Source organism: Vidua macroura, chromosome 3 (genome assembly GCF_024509145.1).
Source record: "Vidua macroura isolate BioBank_ID:100142 chromosome 3, ASM2450914v1, whole genome shotgun sequence".
NCBI lineage: Eukaryota > Metazoa > Chordata > Aves > Passeriformes > Viduidae > Vidua > Vidua macroura.
In genome coordinates this window covers 18,411,773-18,423,613 of record NC_071573.1, presented here as the reverse complement: position 1 = coordinate 18,423,613, position 11,841 = coordinate 18,411,773, and the positions used below count along the sequence as shown (strand labels likewise).

Genomic DNA, 11,841 nt, shown 5'->3' with positions numbered 1-11,841 from the left:
GAGCAACCTGGAGAGGGGAAGCGATACTCCGCGTTTCTGCCCTCCCTGCCTCCTTCTCTTGCTCTCTCCCTACCTCCTTTCTTTTCTTTCTTTTTTTTCTTTTTTTTTTTTTTCCTCCTAAATTTTAAATTTTACCCCCAGGTGGCCCCTGTGTGTGGGGGGGGTCCCTTCCTCCGCCCGAGGGGCGCCAGTGCCCGGCGTGGAGCGGGGCGCATGGGGCGGCGTTTCAGGAGGCTTTCGGCTGCTCCTTGCTCCCCTGCCGGATGCTGCCTGAGCTGTTTTGGCTGTTTTTCTTCGCCGGCGATGAAGGCTCTGCCTTGAAGATGGACATGATCTGTTTTTTATTCCTGTCTCTGGTGCCCGTGTACAGCAGGGGACAAGGGGTGTACGGTAAGAGACACTGTCGCTCTCTGCGAAGCAGGGGTGGGGGGCGAGGGCGCAGACGGCGGTGGTGGGATCAAAGTTAAAAAGCACCTGCAGGAGAAAGTAAATGACGCCGCCGAACCTCGTCTCAGCCTGATCGGAGAGACTGACGCAGCAATAGGGCTTCCAGCGCCTGTAGCTACTTCATAATTTCTCGCCGTAACCTCTGGCCGCCTCCCATGTACTAGTCCGCCGAGATGGCACGGAGGGACCGCCGGCGGGACTGCCGCCGGGGGAGCGACCGGAACCCCGGCCCTGCCTCCCCTCTCGCCACCCGCCTCGCTTGGGGACGCCACGCTGATGTCGGCGGGGGCGGCTCTGGGAGCACCTCCGAGTTGCATTTTCTTTGGGGCAGGGGGAGGACGGAGGATCTCTTCTCGGCGATGCGCTTGCGGGTTTCCTTGGTCTCAGGACCACCGGCACGGGGAAGCAGAGAGAAGGGCGTGCGGGCTGCCCGGTCTCGTTCCCTGAGTGCCGGGGGCTGCCCGTTCCCGCCACCGGCACGGCTCCACCCGGCTCGGCTCCCCACGGCTAGCCCCGCCGGGCTCCCCGTGGGGGCGAGGCGAGGCTGGTTTTGCACCCCGTGGAACTTCGCGGCTGATTTTCTTCTTAAGGTGATGGAGATGGGTGGGTGGTGGTCTGTGGCAGAGATGATGCCGAGCTGCTTGATTTTTCCCCCCTTTTTTCCTATTATTATTTTTGCATTTACGGAGCTTACTTCCTCTCCTTATTTGCAGGCAGGGTGGCAAATGGCGAGCTCGGGTGGTCTCCTCATGAGAGGTCTGGCTTCTGCAGCCCCTCAGTGCGACGGCACAGGCGGGGGGTAACACCCGGTGCCGCCGAGCACAAACCTCGGGCTGAGAGAGCGCCTGGGATTTACTTTAGCCAGACGTGCAGCCCCCCTTTCCTTCTCCCAGCCCCCTCTGAATTCTTGCTTTACAAAATCTGCATTTCCAATACACTGGGAAAAAATAAATAAAAGCAACCCACAAGTCTTGTCTCTCATAACAAGCCGGCTTTATCTTGGCTTACAACTCAGTTGTGCGTTGCTGTTAAGTCCTTCTGGAAGGCATGCCACTGCCTCTAACAAGCCAAGCTCTCTGAGCTCTGAAGAGAGACCCCAGTGAGAGAGTCCAGCCCCCCCGCTCCGTCTTTTTTAACAGCACGCAGCCAGTCTCTTGTGTGAGCTCTGGCAAAGATCAGTTCAGACTCACTGACTATGGGTAAGTCTTTGTAGGTCACTTTTTAATGATGTATTTCTTTAATGGAAACAATTCCTCCTTTCTCCTTGAGGACTGGGATGTTAATTTGAGTTTGGGTCTGTTTTGTAAAATAACCTTTTAAAATAGAGGGTGTTTAGCTTCCTTTATTTTTTTCTTTCTTCTTCTCAGTATATGTGTTTTCTCCCAGTCTGCACATCCAGATGAAAATTGTATGACCCTTGAAAGGCTGGAAAGATGAGGAGTAGAATGAGTATGTGGTACAGAAACCTGGTCATGGCATATAATTTAATCTTTTGAAACAGGTAATCTGCTTCTAGTTGAACTTTTATTATTTCACTTTGGTGTTTTTGCTGCTGAATAGCTAGCTGTCAGTTGCTGTAGAATGGACTTACTGCTTAGGATTGTAGCAAGAGGGACAGAGCTTAAAACCAGGTTTGCTTAAATGTGCTTTAGAGAGTTGCCTGTTGTATTTTTTCATACACTTCAGTGAACTTGCATTTGACAAAGTTGCTGCTATTAGATCTTCAGAATAACTTACTGATGTTTTGTCTTTTTCTCTCAGAGAGAGATTAAAGAAGCTGTATACAAAAGAAAGCACAGATGCACACACACACTAAGATGAAGGCATCCTTTTAAGTCAAAATGGTCCACTACTTCTATCTGTTCTCTTACTTAACTACACAAAGGGGAAATCTAGTGTCTTCCTTCCTCTTCCCACCCCTGCCTCTTCAAACTATCGAACAACAGGAGCCTTAGTACGCAGATGTCACTGAGTGCAGCCCAGAGCAGTGTCTCGTGGAATCAGCACACTGCAAACTTGGACGGTGACTAATAGTTTTCATATTGTCCTTCCAATTCTGCCTTCAGTCCACTACCCTGGGCTCATTTCATGCCTTCTGCAACCAGCACTGTTTCTTTGGATGTGAGGTTGCTGTTACTGATGGCTCAAGAAGAGCTGGATTAGTATTGTTATATGTGCAAAAATAAATAAAAAGCAGGATTAGAAATTAGTCCCACTGCCCCCCCTCCACTTGGGTTTTTCCTCTATACTGGTCTCTTGCCATAGCTTTAAGCTGTACTTCAGCATTCTGTGTTGTGAATGTCAATCTCACGTGGCGCCTAATGTAAAAATTATGGGAACTCATGTGTCACGGTTCAGATCTCTTTTCCTGCCTTTGCATATTGGCAGTGGAGACTGGGGAAGGCATCTATATGGGTCTATAAATATATTTTACTTTAGCAAATCTCCAGAGATTAAATCAGATTAAACAAGATAAAGTATCCATGTGATGTACCCTTTAAATAATACACCCACATGGATGCGCACAAAAGACCTCTGTCTGGGAGAGCAGAGTCGTTGGAGAGGTTTATTGAGATGAATGGTATAAATAAAATGTGTATAAGGGGGGTTCTGGGAAAGAAGTATTTGCAATTGAGGTGCAATTTAATTAGGAGTCAAGGTGCTTTTTGCCTGCTACCTGAAGAGGCTTGTTGTATAAATTGGCATTTGTTGTAATGACTGAAGTGTGTCTGAAACCCTCTTCTCATTAGCTGATCCCATTCTTTCAGCCTTGTTTGTTGCAGTGAGACAAGGCTGGCCTGATGGGGAAGGCAATTCAGCAGGCTGCCAAGAGGCAACTTTTATCAGCCTTTTGTGGTAGCCTTTTTCCCAGACTGCATGTGCTTTTCAGTCCTGGTGTGTTAATGCTGCTGGTCAAGATGAGAAGCCAGCTGTAATAGATCTCTAGAAAATGTCATAATCGAGGAGGAGGAAGGAAGAGGTAAGGGGACAGGAGACTTGCCCTTAAAGGCTTGGAGTTATCAACACTTAAAGACTGTAAATTAGACTGAGACGGGAGGATTGGGGCGTGGTGGTGGCGTTCAAAGGGAAAAGTATGCCTCTTGCCTCCCACTCTGCTTTCTAGACTCCAGGACTTGGGTAGCTCTGGTTTGGTGTGCACAGTGCTGCTGCTGTGCTTGCTTCATGTGCAGTATATGATTAACATTTCTAGGTTGTCTTGCAATTAGCACAGTCCCACTGATCAGCAGCAGCCTTTCAGGCAGAATAAGTGGGATGTTTTGTCCCCTGCCTCTCCTAATTCAACTGCAGAAAAGACATTGCAGGAATGAACATCACTGTGTGTGGTGAGGGGCTACATACAGCAAGGTGATGGAAATGTTTAGACTGGGCAGCAAGGAAAGCTGCCTGGCACCATGATCAGAGGGACTGGATGGGCTGCACTTGAAACTGGCAGGGTGAAGCATTTGGAGAATCTGTTAGTCCTGCCCTGGCCTCAGAGGTGGGGAGACCTGTTAAGGCTCTTTGTTTTAAGAGACACCATCACATTGAATCATCCCTGAGATGCCACGAAAGAAAGAAAGAAAGAAAGAAAGAAAGAAAGAAAAAAAAAAAAAAAAACCACAAAAAAAAAAAAACACCAAAAAAAACAAAAAAAAAAAAAAAAAAAACAACAAAAAAAAAACCCAACCAAACAAACAAAAAAAAAAAAAAAAAACACCAAAAAAACCCCACCAAACTAGTGGAAAACTGTTTTCTTGTGTCTGTGATGGAGGAGTGTCATAGTAAAACATATCCAGTGTTTAGGCTATAAACATCCACATTTTTTCATTTCATGTACACATGAGATGATTTGTTTCCTGCTCCTTTTATCTGTTGCTTTTTTTGTGCTTTTTTTTTTTTTTAAGTAAAAACACTTTTCCTAGAGTTTTTTTAATGTAGACTGCCTCACACCCTCTTGCAACCTATATGCCTCCATATCTTCTGCTGACAAAGGCACAGGCACTCTAACGTCACCTGGAGCCTGCTGATCTGAATCCATCCCTCTCACAAGCCTCTGCCTAGAGTTGTTTTGCCAGCAGTAACAGGGGGCCAAGACATGGAGCTCTTTGAGTACCTTGCTGTCATTTCAATGCATTGCTGGCTAAAGGAATGATGGAGCTGGCTCCTGTGAGCCACTTCTTGGCTGATTGTGTTGGGAAAATGCAATGCTTGAGCACAGTGGCCCTCCAAATAAAATGTGCGTCACATTTGTATATATGTGTGTACACATATATACATGGATGTACACACATCCTTTGTGCTCAATCATTTCTCTTTGCTGTCCAGCTCTTAAATCTGTGTTGGCCTAGGCTGTACAGTCTTTTGAGGAATGAGTTTTCTAACTGGAGCTCCATAGGATCAATTTCACCAATGGGTTGGTCCAAGATTTGCATAGTTCTTGATCAGCTCTTATAGGTCAAGGCATTAAATCTGTCCAGCTCAGTGCTTCAGAATACCTTGCTGTTCTTCAGTTGTAATGTGTCAGATTCACTCTTCTGTGACACTAGAGCCTCTGGTTTTAGGTCAGGTCAGTAGCTTCACACACCAGATAAGCTCTCAATTGACTTTAATATGCAGTACTAGAAAACTGACATTATCTCTTGACAGGTTGTTTGCAACTTGCTGGATGAAGTCAAAATATTTCACTATAGGTGTCATCAAAAACCACCATTCTATGCTAATTTTTGTGGGAACATGAAGACAGATGTTGAATAATTTGACATGAGCAGCACCGCTTTTAAAATTATCACCGTGTCAGGTTCACACTGGAGTTTCTGAAATATATATATATGATTTCAGATGAGTTTGAAAGAGGGGGGGAGGTGGGTGTAGTAAGTGACTCCCAATAAGTGGAAGATGCAGCAGAAGTTGGCCCTGGAGGTTCAAGACAGTAATTCAGTAGTGGCAGTAAGGAGTGCTGTGCTGCTGAGGCTGCTGTTCTTATTTTGAAGTAAAGATAAAAATGATTTCCATGCTGGTAACTCAGGGATCTTGTGACATTTCCCATCAACCAGAAGCCCTACAGTTTTGCCTGTGTTTTGATGAGTTACTGCTATTCTGCTTGCTTGAATAGCGTGATTTCAGGCTTCCAGTCCCTCCCTCCATACACACTGTGCTCTCTTGGTTCATTAAGCATAGTCTATTAGCATTAAGCTAAGAACCATGCCTGCATGGCTATGGCTTGTTATCAGGAGGGCAGAGGTGGGGGGGTGGGGGAAAATTGCCTTCTGCCCAGTACCAGTGTACTGATAAAAGCAATAGAGAGAGATGCATTTCTACTAGTGAAAGACAGCTTGGGGTGGAAAGTGTTTCTTACTCCGTTCATGGAAATGTCCCAGGCCCTACCTGCAAAAAGCTTCTTTAGGTGGCATAAGGTAAGTCCACAGGCAACTGGTTTGTGTGTGTATCTCTGGAGAGACAGTTCATTGGTGAAGTTCTCATCAGGTGAGATGTTGGTATTTTTTGTGCAGAGGGGTTGCTGTATTGTGTTGTCAGAAGGGGTTGTGCTTTGCTGTGGGGAAGATGAGCCCTCTAGACAAGAGACAGTGGATAATGTTGGTTTGTTCTTGGAAAGGCAGTGGGTGCCCACATCTGGTGATACAATATGTGTTTCTTTAGGCCATACCAGGTAGCCTAGATCTTAGGTATGCTGAAACTGTTAAGAAAACTTTGAGACCATTTCTGGTCTTAAGCAGTCAAGGTGGACGTACCGAGTGCCTGTGTCCTAGACACTTTCTGCTGATCATCATCCTGTTGTGTGGTACAGGTTTAAATTCAAAAGAGTAAGATGTGCCAGTGTCTCCTGGGCTTGTGGAGGAAAGGGGAGAGCTGTGGCATTGACACCACACAGCAGAATGCTGATCTTGGAAGGCCTTCAGGATCTTCCAGAGAGAGTGATGTGTTGAGAAGTGGAAAAGGAGAATTTGTGTATTTTATGTCTCTGTGACCATGTTTAACTGGTGAGATCTCTACTCATGTAGGATCCAAAGTACTTGGATTTGAAAAGAAAAAGAGCTCTTATCTGCCTCTCATCTGGGGAAGGAGATTGAAGAAACAACAAAAGTTTGTTTCTCATAGCTAAGCACTTGCCTACTGTTTAAAAGAAGAAATTAAATGTGTGACAATCCATGAGCTGAGACTCAAAAGTGCTGCATTAAAGAGCTAGGAAAGAGCTCGAGAAGTGGAGGAGGAAAAGGAGATCCTGGGCTACAGCTGATCTGGTCTCAATGAAATTCAAGCGGGAGAAGGGCTGTTACCACCAGGTTAGCTGGGATGGGAGGCGGAGAGCCTTTGTGTCAGGTGTTTCTCGGAACGAAGGTTTAGACTCCCGCTTATTTTCTGTGACTTCTGCCCACGCAGAAAGCGCCGCCGCAAGGCGGTTCCTGCTTCCACTTCCACCCGAGGAAGAGGCTGCCCGTCTTTCCCCGTCCTGCCGGCGGCTCCCCTCCAGCTGTGGCTGCGGAGCACATCTGGGCGGCGGGGCCGCGCCTCCGCCGCTGCCCGGCAGAGGGAGGCGTTGCGCGGCCCCGGCGCGGGTGCCCAGCCAGCGCCCCTTTCCCGGGAGAGAGGGGCCGGGACCTCCTCGGACACGCTCCCGCTGCGGCAGCAGCCGCGTCTCGGCCGGACACGCGTGGGGCGGGCTGAGCGGCCCGGGTGCCGGGCTGCACGGGGAGCGCCCGCAGGCGGCTCGTTCTTCCCGTGGCCACCTCGGCGGACTTCGGGCGGGACCCCGCTGTTCATCTTCCCGGCGTCTTCCCGGAGGCTGTGTGGGAACGAGCGCCTGGGATGGAGCTGCCGCGTCCAGGTTTTGGCGCTGGTTGCCTTCGTGTGGCTTTGCATCTGTCCCGGGTTTGTTTTAGAATCTGGAGCTCTGTCAAATTGTACCCAAGCGCTACAGAACCACACCCCTCCCCTCCCTTTTTTTTTTACCGTTTCCCCCTTTTTATTTGTTTTCCTCTCTCATTCCACTCTCTCCTGGATTATGAACGTGCTGTTCTTCCACTCTTTCATGTCCATTTCCAAACAAAGATTATACAAAAAAGTGAGTGCAGGCCTCTTAAATCCTTCATTAGGTTTTCCCTCTTTTTTTTCTTTTCTTTTTTTTTTTTTTTTTTTTTTTTTTTTTTTTTCTTAACATATCTATGTAGTTGTGGTTCGGGAATTTTTGTTTTGTTTTGTTTTTGTTATGGCTTTTTTTTGGTTGGTTTTGGTTCTCGAAAAGGTAGGATTAAAGCAATCTGAATGAATATGAGGGAAGAGGGATACTCATGCATGGCCTTGCTCTGGGAGAGGAAGAAAAGATGGCTAGGTGACGTCTGACTATCGGGCTTTCACATTCTCAGTTGAGGTCATTAGTGCTGTGATATATCTATAGCCTTGGTTCTGTGATGCATGAGAGCTGAGTGGCCCACAGCAGAGGTATGGGATTGATGCTAGTTCTTTGGCCCCTGGAAAACATGGCTTTGGGGCCCTAGCCTAGAGCATTGTGGCTACCTGCAGGGAGTTCTTGTACCACTGTATTTGCCACGCTGTATCCAAGGTTGGCTTCTGACTACTAAAGTTTTAGCTTTAATGTCCAAATACTATGGCCCGTGGCTGGCAAAAGGAGACACCTAAGGTTAATCAGGGAAGTAGAGAGGCAGCTGAATATAAATTATTAGTTCTTTAAATTTTCCACTTTTTCTTCTAGACTAGTCAAAGAGGTTACTCCAGTGTGTGCTTGTGACTGTAGTCCCAAAATGAAGAGGGAGCTTTATGGCTCTAGTAATGCTTGAACTCCTCTGAGAAGGATGCTCCTTCTGCAAAGCACTCTGTGTTCTCAGTATTGTGCTAGCACGGAACAGCTGTGTAGACACAGTTATGTATTTCAGCGGTTGTGAATAGAGCAGGACAGCCCACTGGGGACAGCCGTTGTGCTGGAGTGGCCTGGTGATGTGAAGTCACCAGTGCTGCTCTTTGAGCAGGTCACGGCTCTGTGCTGGGCTGCAGACCTCCAGGGACAGGGTGCATTGAGGCGGGAAGCAAGGACCTCAAGCAGCTTTTATTGCTCTAGCCAGCCTCTTGCTTTCTTGTGGCTCCTTTTTCATTCCTGCTGCAAATCACTCATGGCTGTTGCCCTTTGCTTTAGCTTGCATAGGGGAGACACCACCAATGTAACTAAAAATCCTCCTGGCTGTGATCTGCTGACTTGTGGTTTCTCTCCACTGTGAGCTGTAGCATAGGACAAATGGCATCCAGATACTTTTGCTGGGTTCCTGTAAATGGAAATGGCAGGGTGAGGATAGCAATTGACAAAGGTGCAGTAAGAACGGCAGTTTCTGAAGACAAATAAGCAAATGTTGCCTAAAGAAGGACTGACAAAACATTAAAGCTGAAGTCAAGCTGTGAGAAAAGCTTTAGAACGTCTGCAGGTGGACATTTAATACAAGAGTAACTGCTTGGTATTGCCGCTCCTGTTTCAGAAGGAAATGGTCCTTCACTAATTAGTGTAAATTGTTTTAAAATAAATATGAATGGGAGTCTTGTGCATCTCTGGTGTGCCTTTGTGATGAAATAAAAAGGAAAAACAAAGATGTGATTCAGACAGATGTTTGAGAAACGTGTCAAAATGGGTTTTGCTTATAAATACTGTTTCACCTTCTGGTGCTTGTTGCATGCCTTGCATGGCAGAAAAAGGCATTTGTAGATTTAGAGTGAAGAATGAGTGTATTTTCCTCAGTTTAATAAATGAATTATTCTGACTTGGAGCATTCCTCAAAATAGTAGAACAGTGAGAAGTTGAGGCTCATAAAAGTAACCTGAGCAGTAAGAGCCAGCTGGTGATGGAAGACGGAATTACTCTGCCAGTCATGTGAATACAGCTGGGGTGTTAAGAATATTTGACTGGTAGGGGCATCTGCAGTTGATAGACCCTGAAAATCCTTCTCACAGTGTACATGTAGGATTTCTTGTGGGCTTATATGTCTCCCATCCCTTTAATATCTATGAACTTTCACCTTTACAATGCTTCTGTTGCCTGGTTATTCCACTCTGTGTGTAGGGAAATGAGATGTAGATTAAGTGATTTGCCGATGGCAGAATGGAGAATCGAACATTAGCAAAGTTTTAACCATCCTTTTCTCTCTGATAGAGTGCAGTTGGTATTAAGTGCAATCCCTGTGGCTGATAGATCCAAGGTAAATACATCCTCAGTAAGAAGGCATAAGCCACTGAAAATAAGCTCTGATCCAGTTATCACCAAATCAAGCTTTTTTAGCAAGAGAACAAAACATATTCACTACTAATTTAGCTCATCTTTGACATGGTTTAGAATTTATTTTAGGACATCTTTTGGAGGTCTTCTAGAAGTTGAGCACCAGGAGAGACAGAAATCTTTCAGTTGTGGGTACACACATGGCTTTGATGTGCTTGGATCTGCAGAAGGATCAGTTTTGGAAACTGTTGACTCACTGCAACAATTTAAATTATTTTGCACTTGATCAAAGAAGCGGTATTTCTTGCTGTGGAAAACTTCTGTCATGAATGGAGGAGGTTAAATGACTGTTGATGGTACCCAGTGGAAAGACAGAAAAGCTGTGTTTGCCATGAAGGAGCAAAGATTTGGGATGGGAAGAAAAGCAGGTACATCATTAGGGACAGTGTCTAGGACAAAGGAGAAGTTGTGATATCAAGTGCTATGACTTTAAAATATGGCTGGGTGCCAGAGCAGAGCACAGCTTTTGAAGAAGCAAAAGGGATATATGAATATTCCAACACATTCTGTCATTTTAGGTATGTGCTAAGCCATATTCTTAGTTTTCTTACAAGTATGAAGACAGAGAGAAATTTCTAGTGCTTGTTTCCCAAATGCTAATGAAGACCAAAAGGACTTGGTGTGAGTGGTATTTGTTTGACAATTTGACTTATGGTGCACATACGCTAACGCCTACGGAGAAGTAGGACTGTGACTTGTGGGTGCACTCTTGAGCTAGCTTTAAATTCACAATTTTGGTTACTGATTGCAGTGTAGCAGTAACAGCATGGAAATCAGCCTGACTTGTGCTCCAGCCACTCCTGCAACATCCTGAGTGAGCCCTGTGGTGTGTGCTGAGCCCCTGTGCCAAATGTGTCACCCAGCAGAGACATTCTGTGCTTGACCCCTTGATAAATAAACTCTGGGGCACCTACACCAAGTTCATGCTTCTTCTTGGGTTGCAGTGAGAACAAGTAGAGTCAACTCAACTCCTGCTTGTGCCACTGCATAAGAATCCTGTAAATCCAACTAGCTGGCTTATTGTGGGGTGCAGTTTGAAGTTTGATGGCTGCAGCAGTTTAGCTGTGGCAATCCCACAGCTACAAACTCCAGCAAGACAAATGCCAGGGTTCTTCTTGATCTGTGGTGTCTTTTAAGCAAGCATAGATGCAGGAGTGTAAACTGGCTTAATGCAGTTTGCTGTGGTGAAAGAGAACCTCTGAACAGCAGGTCTGGAATTAATCTTTAATTTTGAAAAGCTATTTCCGAATAACTCCTTGCATAGACTCCTGCATTTAGCTGTGATTAAGTTTCTAAATTGTTTTTTCAAAATAGGATAGTCAAGCTCCTGTACTCTGTCGCTGCATCTGAAGATGTTACCCATAGAAACTAAGCCCCAGCTTTGGTTAAAATAGCGCAATAATAGTTTGTGTTCTGGCTGGTCAAATGATAAGCAGCTCAGCACTTTCATCCTCATTTCAGCAGAAAAATGCAATTGACAGTAGAGAATGACTGTTTACTATGATGTGCATGATTAATACCATAAATCTTTCATGTTGGGATGTTGGGTGAGAGGCATGAATATCACCACAACAAATTGAAAGAAGCAATTTGTTATGTATTTGTGGTTGGTAATCAGGCTTGGAACTCCATGTAGAAGAAGAAATTAGCCAAAGTGAATGTTAGTTACTGAAACCAGAAACCACTCTGGCATTTGCTAAGCCTTGGCAAAGATGCCATGCTGATTTTTGCAGATCACAATGAGCATATGTACCTACTTGTGGCTGATGGTTATTCCAAGTGGCCAGCAGTAGTGTGTGTGCTGCTTGACAAACAGTTCTGCTTCTTGGATTATTATGGAGACATTTCAAAGTATGTTTGCAGCATATGGCTCGCTTAAGGAGATGGTTTTAGATAGGACACGTTGGGTAAAAGACAGTAGATCAGCTGCTTATCACTCAGCTTCAGTTGGGTCAGCAGGGCATTTTGTACGGACAGTTAAAAGTGCAGCAGAGAAAAATGAGGAACCAGCCCGACATCACAGCATCGCAAACTTTGTTTCCTTACATAGAACAGTGTGCTGTAAAGTTCCAGCAGAACTGATACTTAATAGACAGAGGTTA

General features: G+C 45.7%; 1 protein-coding gene across 1 annotated transcript in view; it reads left to right on the top strand.

Moving 5' to 3' along the window:
• Positions 1–263: 263 nt before the first annotated feature.
• The window catches only part of MDGA1 (MAM domain containing glycosylphosphatidylinositol anchor 1), a 142,736-nt gene continuing 131,158 nt past the window's right edge, over positions 264–11,841 (top strand). Inside the window, exon 1 of the mRNA XM_053974235.1 lies at positions 264–390. Coding sequence (XP_053830210.1) covers positions 264–390 — 127 coding nt within the window. The remainder of the gene's footprint in view (positions 391–11,841) is intronic.